This window comes from Agelaius tricolor, unplaced genomic scaffold, assembly GCF_023055355.1.
Source record: "Agelaius tricolor isolate 1412-34295 unplaced genomic scaffold, bAgeTri1.0.p SCAF_3, whole genome shotgun sequence".
Classification (NCBI taxonomy): Eukaryota; Metazoa; Chordata; class Aves; order Passeriformes; family Icteridae; genus Agelaius; species Agelaius tricolor.
The window spans coordinates 208,139-228,836 of NW_027269263.1; the positions used below are offsets into that span (position 1 = coordinate 208,139).

At 39.6% G+C, this 20,698-nt stretch overlaps 1 protein-coding gene across 3 annotated transcripts in view; it reads right to left on the minus strand.

The window, feature by feature from the left end:
* Window positions 1-1,081: 1,081 nt before the first annotated feature.
* PDE3A (phosphodiesterase 3A) overlaps window positions 1,082-20,698 on the minus strand; it is a 219,190-nt gene continuing 199,573 nt past the window's right edge. For all 3 annotated transcript variants that reach the window (XM_071422078.1, XM_071422079.1, XM_071422080.1), the window contains 5 exons: window positions 19,667-19,866; window positions 17,777-17,980; window positions 17,278-17,433; window positions 13,210-13,450; window positions 1,082-9,872 (listed from right to left, as the gene is read on the minus strand). In XM_071422078.1, coding sequence (XP_071278179.1) covers window positions 9,625-9,872; window positions 13,210-13,450; window positions 17,278-17,433; window positions 17,777-17,980; window positions 19,667-19,866 — 1,049 coding nt within the window. In that variant the 3' untranslated portion in view covers window positions 1,082-9,624. The remainder of the gene's footprint in view (window positions 9,873-13,209; window positions 13,451-17,277; window positions 17,434-17,776; window positions 17,981-19,666; window positions 19,867-20,698) is intronic.

Here is a 20,698-nt window from a genome sequence, read left to right on the forward strand (position 1 = left end):
CATCCATTAATTACATGCTCTTGAGATAGTAAGTGTTTGGGACAGACCAGCTGCTGGCTTAGAAGCAGTTCCCTTGCAATAGGTGTAAACATATTTTACTTTCCTCCTGGCAATGATTCTAACTCCTATCTTCCCAAACACTACCTGGTGCAAATTTCCTTCCAATTTTTTTCATTCAGATTTTTAGCCAGAGGATAAATAAACTGGGGGGCATTTGAAAACTGACAGCCAGATACGTGGCAGATATTCTTGAGGATTTTGGAATCTGTTAATTTTTCCCTTACAGGAAAAGAGGCTTTGAAGACATGGTTGATCTAGATAATTTTTATGCAACCATTTCAAATCAATTAGCTGAAGAGCCTCCAGGTCTTTGATGAAAGTAGGTAATAAAACTTTAAAAATGGGTAAAATTTTTGACAGCTGTGAGATCCTTTTTTTGAAATTATAAACAGTGAGTAAAGACAGTAGCTAGATGTCAATTCTAGCCCACATAAAAGACTAGTAAAATTTTACACTGAAAAATGACAGCACACTTATCAATATAATGGCAAGAAAATTGATTTCACTCACTGATGTCCCACTTTAACAGATTACTGCTATCATTAATATGGGAAACTGTTAAAGTAACACATTTCATTTTCTCTGGAAGCATTAGTCACTGTGCATTGCTGAATGCTGCCCTGTAATACTGACCACATCCAATCCAAATTAATTGGATTGAGTGGTACACTGATGATGGATGCTGAAATACTGGCTAGCATTAAAGAAGAATGGTTTTAATGAGGCTTTCCATAGACTGGTTGAGTCACAAAGGATTTAACATGGGATTTATTAGTGATCTGAAGCAAAGTGCAGAATTCTGCAGGTAAAAGTCTCAGGAAATGAGATACCAATAAACAAGAGCTTGGGTCACTAACACACACCAAGCAGGGCTGGCAGCTAAAATGATAATTCAATATATACAAGCTTTCACTGGATTTGAATCAGAGTCAAAAGAGGGTACAAGTCATTTGTAGTCTGATACTTAAAGCTGGGGACCAAAAGCAATTTTGTTCAATAAAGGAAGAAGAAACACAGCCAACAGGATACCACAGAATTATATTTATGTTGTACATTTGTCTTCACATTGCAACATCCACATTGTTCATTTTGTGACAAGTATTTCTAATAATTTTGAATACATATTTACTGTATAATACATTTTACCAAGAGGCACTTCCAGTAATTCTGGCAAAAAGGAGCTTCATTATAGTGTCTAACTTACAAAACAGTAAAAATAAATAATGTTTATCTAAAAGATTTTTTTTCCTGTACAGAATCTATTTTGTACAAAACATTTATCAGCCATTAACTAAATCACTTAACAAATACTTGTGAAGAGAATATATTAGGTATTGCTACATGTATTGAGTGCAAGATACTAGTGAAAGGAAAAGAATTATTCTGTTTATGAAAATCACCTAAAAATACAAGGCCTTGTTCCTGAAGTGTTTAGAAAGGAGAAGCTTGGTTACAACAATATTGACAATATATAAATATAAATTAACATATGCAGTACTTAGTGAAAAGAACACTGTGTTAAAAACTGGCGTGTACAAATCCTAAACAAGATGGCACTTCTCTGCATTGCCACTTTGGCTGGCAGTTATTTTTTAAAATATTGCTTCAAAAGAATTATAAAGGTACACAAAAGCCTTTGTCAAATAGAGCCATATAAAATTACACTCCCCCCATCTTTTTCTCACCTTTTGAAGTGAAACAAAAATCAAGGAGGGATTGAATTTGTAGTACACGAGTGATTTGTGGAAACCTGCTACTATAGCTGAGTCTGAATAAGCATCATTAAAATAATTTTGCCCCAAGGTCCCAGACCAGGAGCCAACCCTCACAGGACAGGATGTAAGACCACCAAATTTCTCAGTGTTTCCTGAAGTTAGAAAAAAAAAAATTGTCTGGCCTGTTGCAAATTTTAAAAGAAAAAAAATTGTATAATTTGGCCATCAAATCTGGTGGGGGTGAAGTGCTTCAAATATATTGGCACACCCGAGATTTTAATTTAGAAAGGGTTGTAATCTTGCTAGGTTAATTTCTTGATTACTTTACCAAAATGGGACTTTAATTTTTTTCAGTCACATCTTCTACATGATATACATACTTGCATATCGTTACCCAGACAGGCCAAACTGCATTGGAAAAGGATTAATTTTGGAAGGTATTTCTTCCACAACTGGAGGAAAAGGTGAAAAAATGTGTTTTTGTTGGAAAATATCCTAGATATTCTTCTATCAAAAGCACTAAAAAGAAAAAAAAAACTGCCACCCATCAGTGAAAATGTGAATCTGTTAAACAAACGTAACCCACAGTATGAATCACTGCTTTTTGAAAAGTGAACTTAAATTACTTTCCATCATGCAAACATCTGATATTGATTATTCAAGAGAAGAAGACTTAACTTTAGAGAAGTAATGATCAAAAGTACGCTGACATGGTTGAAATATTAAAGATATCATCAACACCACAGAGCAGTTATTAACGTTGGCTTTGATCTTTTGGGACACCATCTGCAGTACTCTATCAAGGTTTACAAACACTTACAACTCAACATTTTGCATTCAAATACAGGTTTTTGTTGTGTTTCAGGATCAGGCAGGAATTTTGAGAAGGAACATCAGCTTTAACAGATTTTAGCAGCCTTTCTACCAAAAGCAGTATGTACACACAAGGCCAACCCCACCCTGCTTTCTCTCTGACCAGATCACAGAGCTTTTTTATTTTATTTTATTTTTTTTTTAGGAAAGCACTGGGTGAAAATGACTAGGGTCAGAGAAAGAAAATGAAAAGCATCATCAAAACCTCCCAACTCCTTTAAATAAATATTTAAAAGCAAAGAGCAGTTGCTAATTCACATCAATTGTTTCTAAGCATTTGCTGCAGTACAGGAAGACAGCATTGAAAACTGAGCTATTATTTGATCTGACTTCTATGGTTTTGCCTCAGGACAAAAGAATTCAGCCATAAAAGGACACATGGCTTGTGGCAAAGTCCTCTGTACCTGCCCTTATGCTTCCACACAGAAAACAGGAATATTTGGGTTTCCCCAATTAATTCACTGCTCTTTCCACACCTGCAGGTTTCAGTGGTGCTCCCCAGAGTACAGAGACTCCCTCTGGCATCCAGGGCAGAACAATTCTCCTCTGCTGCCCCATTCCCACATCTCAGACATACTGCACACACAGCTTTGGGAGCAAGAAACCACTGGCACAGACTGGCAACCTCAAAAGCTTAAATGAAACATTTTTTTTTTCCCTCCACTTGCACAAAGCAAAGTTTTCCTTGATGAAGGAGAATTAAACAACTTCAGTCAAAAATTCTTCTTGATTTACTACACCCTTCAGCTTGACAGATACACCCAAGGCCAGCTGGTTTTACCTGAACTCACAGCAGTTTTACAGGAGCAAGCACTGGGGGGGAATGTCTGTGTGTGTACACCTCAGTGACACTGGCAGGGTTTCAGACTGCACAGTGCTTACCATTTCATTTTTATCAAAGAACTGTTGTTAACTAGCTCAAGCTCTTGCCTTTTGTGCCTTTTGTCACTGTGAAAATGAACTCTGCAGAAATACACCAGCACTGTTCTGTCCCCAGGCTCCTGGGGAGCTTTGTCCTCAGGGCTCACTCAGGTGACATCTGCATCCTGCTGAGGTGGTGAGATGCATTTTTCATCAAAAGAACACCTGCCTGCCAGGAAAATCCCACTAATGGCCTCTGAATAAATCATAATTACGTTTTAAATGGAGAATAATTCTCACACTGCTCCCTCCAACACTGGGACTCAATATCTACCACAGCAGGGGCTAAACCCTGCTTTGATTTACCTGCAGAGGAATGTTATTTTGCTAAAAGAAAGTGATGAAATTCAAAGAAAGATCGATCACACTAAATTGCTCTCAAAAGTACTGGTGCTATTTTGCTCTAAATCAAAGATTTACTCCAATAATCAATAATACTTCAAGTTCTTCCAATGTTTCTTAAGACAGCTCTCACCTAATTTCTATGATTCTTTCATCTGTTCAAAATCACTTAACATGTATTGTTCTCCAAGATCCCTGGATGTTCTTACTTGTTGATTCACTTCACTGAAGAATAGGAAAAACAAAAAGACTCTCCTGCTCTAATAAATGGGAATAATTATCTTCTCTTTAACACTTAGCCATCATTTTGACTAATACTGCAACATCAAGCAGCAATTAACCTCCCAGAAACTCCATGTTTACTCCATTTCAGCAGGATTACATTTGCTTTTGAAAGAAAAGGAAAATAAATTTTGTTTTATAAAGTCTGGTTGAGAATGAACTATGATTTTATTTGCTCCTTCCCACAGAATGCAGGTTTCACTTCCCTCCTGCCTGTGTACAGCCACATCCACTCGAGGACTGATTTCCCCAGCTCTGAGCTGCCAGGGAGGAACTCCCAAGTTCTAAGGCCAGCAGAGAGGTGAATCCTTCACTCTGGCAATGTGTTTGTCTAATATTCTGCCCACGAGGCCATGGAATGATCAGCACCTTCTCCTTCTTGAATTGAACCCTTCCTTCCTTCCATGTGATGTTGGAACATCTCAGTGGTGGCAGGACTTACACAGACTTTGCACAAGAACTTCATTAACAACCAGCACCAACCACAAAGCTTTTGCTGCATCAGACTCATGGCTAAGCTTTCAAAAATGCTTGGGGTTCATTTTAGAAATTGACAAAATTCTCTAGGATTCAAAGTCCAGGTTGCTGACAGCTCCCCCACACCTACTCAGCTCACAGATCTGTGTGGATGCCCACACAGAGTCCTTATAGGCTCTGATGCTCAATTTGGCAAGATCCTTGCCTCTTCACACTGCATTCTACTTCCCATGGCATTTCTGAAGAAAGACGGGGCCAAAATTTCAGAAAGAAAAGAAATTCTAGCAGAAAAGCAGACAGAAATTTAGATTTTTTTAAAGAAAACAAATGAACTTTATGTCAAGTGGAACTCATAGAATGGGACTTGGGAGGGAAATTTGCTTAGATGCCAAATGGTACCTTTAAAGACATCAATTTGAACCTCTGTAGCTTTAACTTTCTTCCAGATTCAGACCACCAGGATCTTAAGAAATTCTAACAGTGGTACACTAATGGTAAAGACCCAAATCCATCTTTAGGCTGATGATGATGCAGAGGAAGTTCACATATGATGTCAGAACAAAAACTGATTAAAACTATCCTGGAATTATTAACAAAAGCATTCTCAAATGACATCTTCCCTGGGAACCATTTCCTGCCATAATAAGACTACACTTGCTATGAGAACCAGCACCCTGAATGATGTCACGTTTGTTGATACACAGCTCTGTGTGAAAGATTTCATTCACACATGAAGGCCATCCAAAATCCTGCCAAAACCACAGCAAAATCCCTTTTCCCTAGATTGTTGCAACTCACTTCTGATGCACAGCTTGCAACATCTCATCAAACACTATCTTCCTACTGGAGGGAGTACATAATTTTCAGAGACAAGTGCCAAAATGCTCTGCACATTAAATAAGCTAAAAACAAGCCAAGATTTTAGTATTAGAGCTTAAATATAGAGCATAGTAAACTATGGCCCTTTGAGCATTGTGGAAACTATTGGTTTTAGACACAGCATTTTTGGTTTCTTAAAAGCTAATATCTTACACTCCTCCTAAAAAGTAATTAAATTGTTTGGGGCTTTCACACTCTCTACTTCCACGTGTTCCCTCTGCAACACAAGTGTAAGGAGAGAAGTTTTATTCCATGGTAAACACCACGTGGCCATCAACAAAAGCGCCAATATAGGGACAAAAGTGTTTACATGTGATTGCTACATGACACACAGAGTCCTTTTGTCACTGCACTGGGAGCTGCAAGCACTGCAAAAGCATTTCAGGCAAACTTCTAGACCAGAAGGGAACAGGATCAGTCACCAAGTGCCATTAAAGTGGGGAAAACAAAATATCCAAATGGAAAAAAATCATCTAATCATTCTCCTCTTGTTTTTAAAGAACAGAAAACTAAAATACTTTGGATTGCCACTGCAAAACACCATTTAAATGGGGGTTGCTTTCTTTAGTGTCTAACACACTGCTTTACATATGGTATGCACCAGGAATTCATATCAACATTGTAAACATACCACCTAAAAGAACAGCATTTTGCTGATTGAATACAATTAATTTATTTCGTTTTTCTTCCTAAAATATTTCTTAGGCTGTGGTTTATTTGGTGCTTGCAATACCAAAGGACTACACAAAGTGAAAACCTTCTGCCCCCAAAAGGCTGCTGTAACTGCAGGTGAAAAGCTTTTGCCTCCTTTGGACTAGAAAATAGTAAAAAGCCCCCTAAATTACCTGCTTCATTATCTATGAATCCCAAAGCCAAAAAAAAAAGTTTTTCACATTCTTGACATAAAATCTCTCTGGTATTTTGTGTTATACCTAAGCCAACTTGGAGATTTCCTGATCATTGCCTGCCAGACATGCACTTCAAAGACTGAGAATCAGATTCATAAGGAGGGACCACCTGCAGAAATTGGATTACTACTATTTGAAGTGGGGAAAAAAAAGTCACCTGTTACCAAGCTGAGCACTCGCAGCCACTTCAGCTTCTTCAGTGGAATTTCTTTCTAGTTTGGATAAAAACAACAATCATTCTCATTTTAAGTCTGTCAGCAATTTCTTCACCATAAAGTTCAATGACTGTCCCCATTAACAGGCTGGGGTACCAATGGTGTATCGATTTCCAACAGCTGCCTTGGCAATGCAGAAAAACAAATTAAAAGTTGACACTAATTTTACTTAATGGCAACCAAAAATGATAGAAAAATATAATGGTTTCATTTCAGCACATCTTAGGATAACTTTTCTTAGTTACTCTTAGGTCTTTCCAACCCTGTGTATGCCAGTTTAGAGGAATATGTGAAACCCTACTTACAGGATTTTGCCTCATTCTTGAATGCTTCTTCATAATTTTACCAACTGGGCAGCCACCAAACTTGCAGCAATAGAATTTTTTCCTCTTCCAGCAAAGGCAATATAAACCCCAGTATTAAAATCCAATTGCAGTGACTATGCACTGAAAATTGAGAAAGAAGTGCTTGGAGATGTGACATTTTAAAGCATCTCTGTAAATTTAATTTTTAAAGGACAGAATGAGGCATAATAAAACCTTCTCATACTATAAGGTATGGATATCACTTGCACAAGAAAAGCCCAAATAAAATTATCAAAGTGACTGAAGAGATATGAAAACAACAAAAGCTGGAATTGGTGGAGACTAGCTGAGAATTTGGAGACAACTTTTTTCTTTTGAATGAATTCTGCTATGTCCTTTCCCTTTAAAACAGCAGTGCAATTTGCATCTTTGCCTTCCTGATTTCACTTGAAAACACTTCCTAAATATTCCTGCTGATAAGAGCATTCAGAACCTGCCCCAGTTACTCTGCTGAAAGGCAAACACATTTTCTACTGGTAAGAGTAGGACAGGGCAATATCAGGCAAATGCAACAGCAAAAACCCCAAATCCTCTTTTGAGCAGACAGAAACACAAAGCAAGAAGGAACTCTGAAGTGGTAACACACCTGTGATTGGCTTTGATAGAGAATGTTTTCCAACATTTTGGGGAGGTGCCAACAGGACCATGAAATTTGGTGAACATGTAACAATAGCAAAAAGTGATGGGTGTAAGGCCAGAAATTTAATACAGAAAGGACTTCTACAAACTCTGCCTTTCACAAGGAATCTTACTCTCACAAGCAACCCTCGTCTTGGTGATGGGCTGCAGAATCAAACTAGAAAAAGCATACATAGTCAAAGGAGTTCTGAGAGATACTGAAGTTTATATATATAACTCTGTGGGAACAAATCTCTAAATTTTGGGGTACTGCTTGGTGCTGCCAGTCCCCAAGAGCACTAATATTTTAAAGCCTTGATCCTGTAGACTGCTGGTTTCTCAGAAGGGTCCATACAGCTTACTCAAGACTTTATTTGTGGGGTTTGGAAATGGCTACACTGTATAAAAATGTTTTTGTATTTATTTTTTTAAAAAATTATCTTTACAAAACAACTTTTCCCTTTTTTTCTTTTTTTTTTCTTAAAGATATCATTATCTACAGGAACCCATAAAAATTTTTCCATATTTACATCTAGATAGCTAATCATTGACAAATATATCGTGAAATAAAATATTGAAAGTGAATATCCAACCTTTTAAATAGACATTTGGCTCACAGCATAAACAACAGAGAAAACAAATGAACAGAACAACAACAACAAAAAGATCTGCTGTTCTTACAGGTCTGATCTTTTTCTTTCTGTTAAAAAAAAAAAAGAAGAAAGAAAAAAGAAGAAAGGAAAAATATATTGGTGGGATCAAACATGCTGCTCCTAAGCAGAATGCCAGCAACAAACTGGCACTAAAAACCCAAGTTCTGTGAAGCCCACGAGAGCAGATCCTGGGACACTGAGTGCCCAGCCCACCAGGACTGGCACCTGTGCCCAAGCAGCTCCTCATGCCCCCTTTGCCTTCTTCCCCTGGCCCCCACGCTCCCCTTCCTTTGTCCCCCAGCAGTTTAGCTTTGTTCTCAATGCCACATTTGGTGATGGATGCCCAGAGGCAGGGTGAGGGCAGGACAGGACAGCGTGCCCACCCACACGGGTGGCCCTGCATCATGTTCACCCTGCAGGGCACAGGCAGGGCCAGCCTTCTGCAGGGCACAGGCTGCTGTGCCAGGCACTGCCCCCTCTGCAAACAGCCCTCCTGGCACATCCCTGTCGCCAGCAGTCCTGGAGGTGCCCAGGAGGAGGAGGAGGAGGAGGAGGAGGTGATGCCAGCACAGCTGGTAGGGCCAGAGCAGCTCCTGGGCTGCTGCTGCTGAACGGAGGCTGCCTGCAGCTGGAGTGCAAACTGGGACTGGAGGGAAAGCAAAGCTCCTCAAAATTGTTCCCTTGCAGGCACGAATTCTCTACAATTCTGGCCTTCTGTTTGTTGTGGTATGCTGGGACATGTGCTACAGCTAGTGTGGTAAGAACTCAGAGCATGCTGTATTTCCTCATATCCACTCACACTTGCAAACACCTCCTCACTCACACATATGTGTTGGCAGGATACATCAGCATTCATATAAAGCTTTGGAACTTTTATCCCTCAGCATTAAGAGCAAAAAGCTACTTAACTGGTACCTTACTGTTAACTGCAAATGTGCTTCAGAAGCAGCATTTCCTCAGATAACTTTCTCCTGTAAATATCACAGTGACCATAATATATCATTAAATGTAATTTGCTGAAGTGTGCAGCCAATAACCCTGGCTATATATATATATATATATATATATTTATATAATTCCACCCACCCCCAAATCTCTTCAAAGAAAGTCTGTAAAGCCGGTGTTGCAGTGTGAAAGCTTCCTTGAGCATAGGAGTTTAAACAATGTACCTCACCATAAAAAGGAAAGAGAAACAAATGAAACAGCTGTAGGCGCATTATCCCATACTTCTACAGTGTTGTGTCTAAATGCTGTGCTGGCTTGAGAAAGAGTCTGTGCACGAGTCAATCTGTCTTAAAATACTGCTGTAAATATTGTCATTGGTTTGGTTCTACAGTTGTGTTCTCCTCTTCATCCTTCTTGGCCTTGCCTTTCTCCTCCTCCTCCTCCCTGATGGCCTGGATTTGTTCTGAAGATTGGTGCAGTGGGGATTGCTCCGTGCCTTGCTTCTCCGACCCAGCTAACCTCTCCTCATCCTCAATCACCTTCTGCCACATCTTGTGGTTCTGAAGCAGGTGCTGAGTGATCTGACAGTAGATTTTCCTCCTCTTGAACTTCTTCTTTCCTGTAAAACACCACGTGGCATTAATGCGTTGGTTTCTATTGGAGATGGAAAAGCGACTGAAGGCATAGGAAGAAGACAGAGTGTACTATGACAGATTTTTAAACCCCAACATTTGAACAGTATTAAAATTCAGAAAGGTGTGCCTCTCCAGATCATGGGGAAAGTTTCCTGCACAGTTTGAGCCCCAGCTTCATCCTATGCCAAGACTGCATGTTGTGCCTGACTCAGCTGCTTACAGAGCTATCTGGTCTTTGAATGATTATGCATTAAAAACATTGCTGAGCTGTTTCTGCTCATTTTACATAAAATTCTTAAAGACTCTGATCAACACTCATTCAATTCTGTGCCCTGCTCACCCCCAATAGATCCCTGCTGATTGTCCTAGGGGAAAAAAAAAATCCTGATTTTGTTTTCCTGCGTTCCATTTTCAAAGTCATCCATTGCTCCCCCATCACAGTGGAGGTGACCTTAAAGCTTAAGCCCAACATTGCTCTAGCAGCAGTCTGAGCACTAAAGAAGCACCCATACAGCCAAATACTACCACAGGGAGCTTGCTTCTCTTTGCTTTTGAAGCACCAGGCCCCTGCTCTCAGCCTATGAAGTGTTTTTGACCCTGGTGGTTCTCACGTCTCCTGACACTAAAAGTCTGAAGAGTGGTTTTTTTTCCTGTCAATATAGTCTGTCCAACACAAATTCTTAACTCCTTAGCAGTACAAAGTTTGAAAAATTTTCCTGGTCATTAGCAGTGACAATGGCCATCACAGAACTGAAATAATAGCCCTCCAAAGACAAGTGCTGCGTTTTCTTTAAAGGAGGTGACGTAGAGAATGTTTTGTACCAGATAAATTTGCATGGATTAGTATTTGCAGGTTGCCTGAAGTATGTCTGTGTCAGGATCCAAAATGTTTAGCCCTTGAAGCTTTTGAACTGGAAACAAAGAGCTTTTCACTGAGCACAGACCAAATCCAATTCAATCCTTCATTAGAAAGCCCTTGGTTCCCTGTAGGAAACCTTCAGGTTTAGCACTAATAAGAAGCCCCTCTGCTGCCAATGCTACAGTAGGACATTCTCTCTTGGGTTTCCCAGGTGACCCCACTTCTTGTTTTTCCCTGCAGACACTTGCTGTGGTGTTCAAATTTGTCTGAACCACTAAAGACTGAGTCTGTTTAATCCTTATACTTGCATAAGACCTTCAGGGCAAGTAGATGCTCTTGTATAGTAAAAAAATTACTTATGGCTACTTCAACATTATAACTCTTAAATTGATCTCAACTTCTTCAGTGAATTATCAGGACCTAGATGAAGTGTTTCCTTCCACAATTATATTTCTATCTGCCTAAAAGGCATTTTCATCAAAAGATCTTTACCAACATCTATACCAGTCCTAAAGTCTGTGCATCTGACATCTCAACCTTTTATTGTTTCATTGACAAAGTTTACAAAGTCCAAAATTGGGTTGATCACAGGCACACACTTTTAAGGAACTATGAGGCCCCTATATTGACACAAAAGATGGCACAGAATCCTGAGTAAGGTCCACACAGCCACAGAGAATTTAGGCGACCTGAAGACAACAATTTGCCACACATTAGTATGATGGAGAAGAGGAGCATCTCCCATTTGGTATAAAGGAAATAGAAAGAACTTGTGGAATATTTCAAAACTTCTGATACTTTAATTTTTAAAGCTTTGAAAACCATAGTCTAAAACACTATAGTATTAGGGTGCTATTACAAGGTAAAGAAGAAAGCAGAAGATCATTAAAATCAGTCTGTTTGCAATGTGAAAAGAGTTAATAATGATCAGTGCTTTTAACCTGAAAACATTATTATTTGACTCCACTAATGGTGATACAGAAGATAAGTGAATAGAGACATTAAATGAAAGGAAACCAAGGATTTCAGAGTCAGGTTAGAGACACCATGGATATATGAGAACATCCTTCTTTTTTTTTTTTTTTAATACAGTAGTATCAGTTTCAGGCTTTGGGGTCTGTGTTAATTACCAGCTGAATACATTTCCTCCTAGCAGGCACTTCCAGAAAGCCCAATCTGCCACAAAGATGTGGCTCTGCCTGTTACAGAACTGACAAATCATAAAGTGATAAATTACCCCTGGGTGTTACATTACTTGATGTGTACTGTTCTCTAAGAGATTTTTTGTGCATGTGAACATGCTAAACATAAAATATGTGCAAGGTTGTGTGTGTGTGAAAAATAGCAATGAGATCTTAAGTACAAACTGTTTACCTCTGGATCTTACTAGAGATAAAAGGTTAATTCTGCACATCAGAAGACACAGATTTTAGTTCCACATCCAAATGTGACTTACTGCACTCACTAAATCTTTCTCAGCTTTCCCAATAGAAAACAGGGACAATACCCAGGCAGGGCATGAAAGAACATGTGTGGAAAGAACAGGAAAAAGTAAGGCTGTTGATGGGGAAAAAATATTGGTATTTCATGAGTGCACTTTAGGCTGCTGATTCCTAAAACTTCTGGATACAGGGGAGAGAGAGAAAGATGACTCAGAGGAGGGAAATAAAGGAAGAGTAGTAGAAAATTCAGAGGGAGAAAGAACATGAAAGAAAGAAAAAGATGATGCAGGATTAAACTGATAAAAGGAAGAGGTCTACAGCTGCAGTATTTTCTCAAAAATCACTTCCCACTGAACTCTCCTTTCAAGGTAAAAAACTTTCATCTCAGTACAGCAAATATTGGCAGTGTTGACTTTCTAGAGGAGAGGCAGGAGAACAGGAGCTTTAGTTACTGGTTAGCAAAGTGAGTTAGCAGCTCCCAACACACAACACAGCAATGCTCAGTGCCAATTCTCTTCCCCCTCTTCTCCATGTTACCTTGAAGAGACGTGCATTAAAATGATTTAATTGTTAAAAACTCCTTTACTCCATCAGCACTGCAGATCCTCATTCTATTATTCCTGTTTGTCATGTTAACTCATGGAAATGATGAGTGTTTTCCTTGCAAAATCTTCTCCCAAACATCCTTTTTTCAACTGAAATTCTTGTAGTCTACCAACACCAGTCCTGAAAGAGTCTAGAAAGCCCTCATGCACAGATGATCCCTCATGCACACCAGAAACACCAGCTAAGGTAGAAATAAGTGGTAGATCTGAACCACATTGATGCTGAAACCACGGAGCATCTCCATTCACAATGTAAATGGCTACAGCTCCTCCAAGGACAGCCAAGGACATCAAGGACTCACTGTCACTCTGGAGGAGGCCCATGCTGAACCTGGCCAGCTCACAGCCTCTGCTTAGTGTTTTGGTCACTACATGGAACTTGTTTTGTTGGAAAATGGAAGTGTCGAGCACTTACTGGATTCGGCGTTTTCACAAGTTTCCATTTCTGCTGTTTCCTCCTCCTCTTGCTCATCAGTGTCTCCTGATTCATCACTCTCTTCTATCCATTTTCCTGGCATCAGCCCTGCTGAGTCATAGGAGTTGCAGAGTGGTCCCACAATGTGGGTGATGAAGGACTCCTGGAGGTGTGCCAGCTGGGGAGCAGAGCGGTCCATGAAAGGGCTGATGGGCAGCCCCAGGCTGGCCTCTTCATCACCCTGCAGATGAAAAACAGCCATCATTCCTCACAGCTAAGTGAAACAAAACCATTCCACAAAAAGGACTAAAGCATATCCAGCCAATTAAAAATGCTGAGAGGACAACTTCAAGGTGCCAGCCTGTGGTATTTGTGGGGTGCCCCGTGGCAGGAAGGAATGATGAATCTGACTCCATGTTCTCACAAGGCTAATTTATTATTTTATGATACTATATGATATGAAAGAATACTATACTAAACTATACTAAAGATTACAGAAAGGATACTTACAGAAGGCTAAAAAGATAATAATGAAAACTCATTACTCTTTTCAGAGCCCCAACACAGCTTGACCCTGATTGGCCACTGAGTCAAAACAATTCACATGAAACCAATGAAACAATCACCTGTGGGTAAACAATCTCCAAACACATTCCAAAGCAGCAAAAGACAGGAGAAGCAAATCAGATAATTCTTGTTTTCCTTTTTCTCTGAGGTTTCTCAGCTTCCCAGGAGCAAAATCCTGGGCAAAGAGATTTTTCCAGAAAATATGAATGCCACACCAGCCTGGCACTTCCATCATGATAGTGCCATCATGTCAAATGGGCACTGTCACAGCTCTTTTCTTGTAGGAGCTGATCCCAACCCACTACCAATAATGTGAATTTAACGAGGATGAACTTAACAATGACTCTGCAGAAGGATGCCACTAGCCCTGAACTCTACCCTGTGTTAAAACTTGAAAATTGTTATTTCCTTTCTTCACATTATTTAAAAAAAAAATCCCTTCTGACTGTGTGATTGTTAATTCACAACAACCTTGTTTACAGGGAATAAGACATCTACAAGACAGGGCTGTCTCACCAGACTACTTTTGTTATTGATTTCATCCTTATTAAAAGTAACCTTATTAAAAGTAACCTGGAGATGACCTTTTGGCTTTGGGTCATAAATATTTGTTTCCTGTGACTATTAGAATGATCCCAGTTAAAGCAATGTATGACATTCATTTCTTCAAACACAGTAAATCTTTCCCACAAAGCTTTTTTGGGGGAGACAGGGAGGCATAAGATGAGTTTTTCCTCTCTCTTCTCATGATGTAAAATGAAGTAAAACTTCATTGCAGAGCCAAATCTGATATACTCAATTCCCTATCACAGCAAAGCTTCTGGTGATATCAGTGAGCTTTCAGCTGAGCAGACATGACCAGACCAGATGCTATCCCCCCCAAAAATATCTGACCTCCCTAATCAAGCCTGACATGTAACTGATTGCTGTAATACAATACAGAGTTCTACATTATGGGATACATGTTAGAATTTGGAGATGCATTTTCAGTTTCCATTATGTTTGCTTATATTTACTGCCTTGTAATGTAAATTTTTCAAAAGTAATGGTCTTCACAGCTGACCAACATCCTATCTGTATTTGGTGAAGGCCAAAAAATGAGAGCTAAATTTTGGAGTATGTACAGCAAATATCTCATTTCCTTGTGTTTTGTTTTCTTATTTTATAATAACCAACCCTGAAATGTTATGTTCAATCATTAAAAACAAAGTATTTTGTGTTGACAAAACACTGAAACATGCGATCCATTCTTGAAATAGCAAGGAAATTAAGAAGAGGTGACAGCTTGCTCTTCTTTACAGAAACATGTCTGAGATTTCCTAGCTGTGAACTGGGAGAAATGCTGACTGTTGAAATGTTTACAAATTCTTCTTTATTTTTCTGTTAAAACATGATTTATTATGAGAAACATCTTGCAGTGTGGGTTTTTTAAAGTCTAATATGTCTGTCTTCAAATAATTCTACTGAACATGTGAAGAGAAGGAAACATCCTGCAACAATATGACACAGGATTTTGAATATTTTTATACAATACATTTTTAATAAGCAGTTTTTATTTATATGGGAGTGAAATTCTTCAAAGGAATTGTTGTTTATTGTAACAAAGACATTTCATGATTTTCACAGCCTAGGTTGAATTCACATATGTGTGAATTTTGATAATACTTCCAGGGAAATTCAAACTTCCCATAAATTTGTCCTTTTTAGAAATGAAAATATGAAGACTTTTCCAGTCACAGAAAAAAATCTAATGCTCATAACCATGGTGAACATGGTTTGATACACCTCTTATAGCATATTAAAGAAAAATAGATTTTAATAGAGATAAAAGTAACTGAGAATCTAGCTTATCCTCCTTAATGCCAAAAAGAAATCCAAGAAAGAAAATGTTCTCTGTTCTGGATCCCATTTCTGAATGATGGAAAATAACACAGGCTCATGCTGTGGAACAGGTAACACAGTATCTTCCCACATCTGTATCCTCACAAGCTTGATTCACTCTCCAAGGCTTTGCTGTTGTTAATACATTGGGGCACTTCCCTCTGATATAACTTTTATTGGAAAAAAGGAAAGCCATATTCTACATCTGATTGCCTGCTTCTGTCTGCATGAACTAGTCACCCACACAAGCTTTGAACATCACCAGAACTATGAAGCACAGTTTGTTTTTGACAGTGGTAATGAAGAAGAAAAGGATTTCCTGAAAGAAAATTTGGGGCATGAAGGTTGTTTTGAGACACACTCTCTTTGTTTAAGAAAAAAAATGAAAACAAAAATGGAACCAGCTATATTCATACTATAGGTAAGGTTCATTGTACTTTCTTTTTCTTGGGAGATTTGAAAGAAAGGAAGAAGCTTCAGGTCAGTGTCTGAATTATGTCCCTTTCCCTGTCTCTTTACATTCTCCAGAAGGCAGCACCAAATCCTGGTTGGAATTTTTTTTCCCAAACTGTAAGTGCAGTAAATTTAAGGGAAGTTGAAAAGCTTTAAAAGGGATTAGTCTGTGACTCCAAGTTACTGCACAGCCTCCCTGAGAAGTCTGTGGGTTGTCTAGTTCAGTGATTTAGCCTGCTTGCCTTGTCTGGAAAAGAAAGGATGTGGAGTTCAATCTGACCAGAACATTCAAAATGTTCCCACTCAGGAAACAGAGGAACAGTGTGGAACAGCCCTGACCCTTGCACTCAGCAGGGCTAAATTGGTTAAAATGAAAAAATTAGGTTCAATTAAGGGCTCCCTTACACCTAGAAAGAGAGGAGCAGTGCCTGGCTGTATTCCCAGGCTTTCTAAATCAATCTGTGCCTGTCCTCCTTCCTTGTGCCACCAGCATGGCCTTGCATAATGAGTGCAGCTGTACTGACCAACCTCTGAGAGCTGCAAGGGCTGTCTTAAAATTGAAATATGGGTCTGGGAGCAGCTGTGGTTGGCCTGTGATGAACTGAAAGCCAGCGATGCAGTCCTGCTCAGCACATAAAGGTTCTGGTTGTGTGAACAGAGGTGTGGCCTGCAGAGAAGCTGAAACAATCCCACTGCTCTTTTTAGACCATCTGAACAAGGACATTGTGAGACTACATGTCAATAAAAGTGTGAGACTGCAGAGGAGAGACATGAGAACCAGCTAAAAGAACACAGAAGGAAGGGTGAAAACATGGTTTGCACTAAAGAAGAAGGAAATGACAGCCATGATGGAAAGGAAAAACAGGAGAAAAAGACCAGGAAAAAAAAGAGAAAAAATAGGAAAAAAAACAAGAAAAAAAAAAGAGGAAAAATGTTCACCATGCCAGTGCTTGTCCACAGTGCCAGACTTGAACAGTCCAGCCTGTATAGACACCATCACCAGAGGTCTCTGAGGACACATCAGAAACTTCAGTGACAAATGGATTTTTTCACTGGTCCAGCAAAAAAATGGATTAATGTAACTCTAGCCAACCTCTTCACCCCTATTCTCTGTGATTTTTCACTGGCCAGCAGCACTGTCATGCAGCAGCTTTGGAATGCCTTTACCTGCTCATAGAACTCGTTGACAATGCCCTCTGTCCACTGCAGGTGCAGGTCCTTGCACTTGGCAGGCCCGTTGATGTCAGCCAGCTTGATGCACATCTGGCAGACCAGCAGGCGGTCGTTCTCGTTGGTCCAGTCAATGCCAACATCATCGTTCACCTGGGAGACACAGAAAAGGGAAACCAGGATGGTGATGCCAGGCAAAAGAGGAAAATCTGACCTGGGCTATTGCACAATTCATTCAGCTATTTAACAAAATCACTAGCATAAGCAGGTGAGCTAACCCCAGGCTGGAATTAACAATATGGAAAGGGAAAAATAAGTGAAAAGCAATATAAAATATTATTTTATATATATATATTATTTATCATATATAAATACATTATAAATATAATACAGCAGCCAAAAGGACATTCAGAAGAAATAGAAACCCGTTTTGCTGGGTGCCCCCAAGGCCCACAATCTTTTCTGACCGTGCCCCAGAAACCCAAACTGATCTCACCTTGGCGTTGAACTTGGCCACGAAATCAAAGTGCTTCTTCAGGTCAGTAGCCAGGATGGCCTCGATGACGAGGAAGCGGAAATGCTTGAACTCCACGTGGTCCAGGTTAACCAGGAAGTTGTACTCTGGCCTGGACATGAAGAGGTTCCAGGCAGCAGCAGCGTGGTGGTTCTCCAGAACAGAGCGGTCATTGTACAGCACCGCCTGTGGAAGCAGCACAAGGAGCAGCTGAGGAACATGTCAGCAAAATCATTTTGGCAAAACCATCTACACAAAACCATCCTAGCAAAATCATCTCAGTAAAACCATCTTGGTAGAACCATCTCGGCAAAACCATCTTAGCAAAATTATCTTGGCAAAGCCATCTTGGCAAAACCATCTCAGCAAAATGATCTTCACAATACCATCTTAGCAAAATCTTCTTAGCAAAACCATCTTAGCAAAATAATCTCAACAAAGCCATCTTAGCAAAATCATCTTGGCAGAACCCTCTTCACAAAATCATCTTGGCAAAACCCTCTCAGCAAAACCCTCTCAGGAAAATCACAGTAATGGATCATCCTGTTTCAGGCCACGGGTTGATGGCTAATAAAACATAGGTGTGTGCTTCCCTGATTGTCAGAATAAACCTCAATTAATTACTGCTCTTTGCTAATTGCACCAGGCAGTGGTGTCCAGGCAGTAGGACTGATTCCAAAGACAGAAACAGGTGAAATTCCAGTTTGCAACCCAAAAACACATACTCAGGCTGACAGATATCTCAGGGCTAAAATCCAAAATGGGTGAAATCTTTATCAAAATAAAATGCTGAACTCTCATTAGGGATCATAATTCCATTCAGAAAATAACAAGAAAATTATTTTTCCTATTAATTTATTTTCAAACTAGAGTCAGTACATAAAGGCGAATTATCTAACTTCCTTTTCTGTTTTTTACAAGCACAGAGCTACAGCACTTGTTTCTTACAATTAAAGACAGCACATGTCTTCTCCCAGTCTATTTACCTGGCCAAAGTATCAAAGCTCCGGATCACAGAAATGCATTGCAAGGATGAGAAGCATTTCTATCAATTCATAGACACAAAGTGATACCAGAGTGAGTTCAGGTGACTTGCTCTTGGTGACAGAGGAAGTTTGGTTGCAAGCTGGGGAGTAAATCCAGACTTTCTGCATTCCTACCTGACCTGCCACCATTAAGATATATATATATATATATTTTTTTTTTTTTTTTTAATTTCCTCATCAATAGAAGTATTTTTCATCACAGTGTGCTGAAGCCAGGCAGGTCACCTATGTAAAGCAAGATGGTTTCATAGTTAAGCCAACAGGGAGTGACTCAGAATTGCTGAATTCAACTCTCAGGACTGGCAGCAACTTCTGTGTAACACTAGGCAAGGCTCAATTCTACATTTATAACACTGAGATTATTTTCCACTTCCTGCTTCCAAATACTTTTATAAAAAGACTGAAGCTGCTCATATTCTGTAAAAGCAACAGAAAATGTGTTATGATCACACACAATTAACTTGTAAAGCACAGTCAGGTACACAACTGGGATGTTTTACTTTATTTAATCTTACTGTGCATTACTTGGTAGAACAATTCTTCCATTCTTCCACGGTTGCAGGTTCTCTTTCAGTCAGCAGAGCTTTACCTTCTTCATTGGCACAGTTTATCAGTACCTTTCTCAGCAGCTCTGCTAACTGAGGGTGTGTAAGAAGCCTCTTACCAGCAATCCCCAAGTGAAGTGATTATTTCTGTCACTTTGACAAGCTGTTTCAAAATATTTGGCAGCCTTGTGCTTAATGGAAGCCACAGGCACCACCAGCAAGGAAAAGCTGTCATGGAGACCTTCCAAACTGCACAGCAACACTGCCTGAGGTTTATTTACCTGAGGAGCACTCGTTGCTACCAAGAAGGCATTGGTCCTTCCTGGGTGATCATAGTCATGCATGGCTGCAGCCACATAAAGAGCCATCAGCTCCAGGGCAGGGATGTTGCCAGCCAGGCACCCGTAGCTGTCATCTGTAGGTGTGTATGTCTTGGAAAACACATATCCCATGTGGCCATGGGTGATCCCACTGTCAGAATCTGAGCAGAAAGAAAGAAATGGAAACAGTAAAAAATCCAGGGCCACTCTTTCAGTGAGAGAAGCAATAGAACAGGGAGAGAAGGAGCAAATTTACAGTAAGGATAAATGCAGCCTGACCTCAGGGCTTTCTGTGCCTCTGATCCAGTACAATAAGGCAAACAATTGTAAAGGAACAAATTCTGATCCCACCTGGGGATCTTCCAGCCCTCCAGCAAAACCTACTCTCCAACTATGTAAGTTACAAGCAGTGAGACATGGATTGACAGCCATTCTGGAGCTTTGTGGGGAAACTTGATCTTCCCACTCCTTTCTCTAATTTCTTTTATCATGTAGACAAGTCCATGAAACACTGATAGTCCTTAAAGCAATGGACTAGAATTTAATAATTAAATTACAGTGCATGTTTTCCAATTGAAATGTCTAGACTTGGGATCTTTGCTGATAAACCTCTTATCATCCTCTTTCTGAAGCATCTTAAGCACACCTGTCAGAGACAGATACTGAGATGCTCTGCTAATTTAATCTGAACAACCTCGAATGGATCTTGCATGCAGCTGAACAATGTCTTTCAAATAACAAACATCAAAAAGCCCCAGAACTCAACCCCTTTCATTCCACCTCACCTACAAAGCCACTGAAATCCCTTGCTAATAAATTTTTCCAGGAATAAAACCCTTTACCACCACACAAAACAAAAACAAACAAAAAACTCAACAAAAACAAAACAAAACCAAACCAAACAGTAAAAAAAGAAGCAGAAATGGAACAAACTCCTGCTTTTCCAGCAACTCTCTGAGAATTCCCATGAAACACAGACAGGTCTTCTAGTTA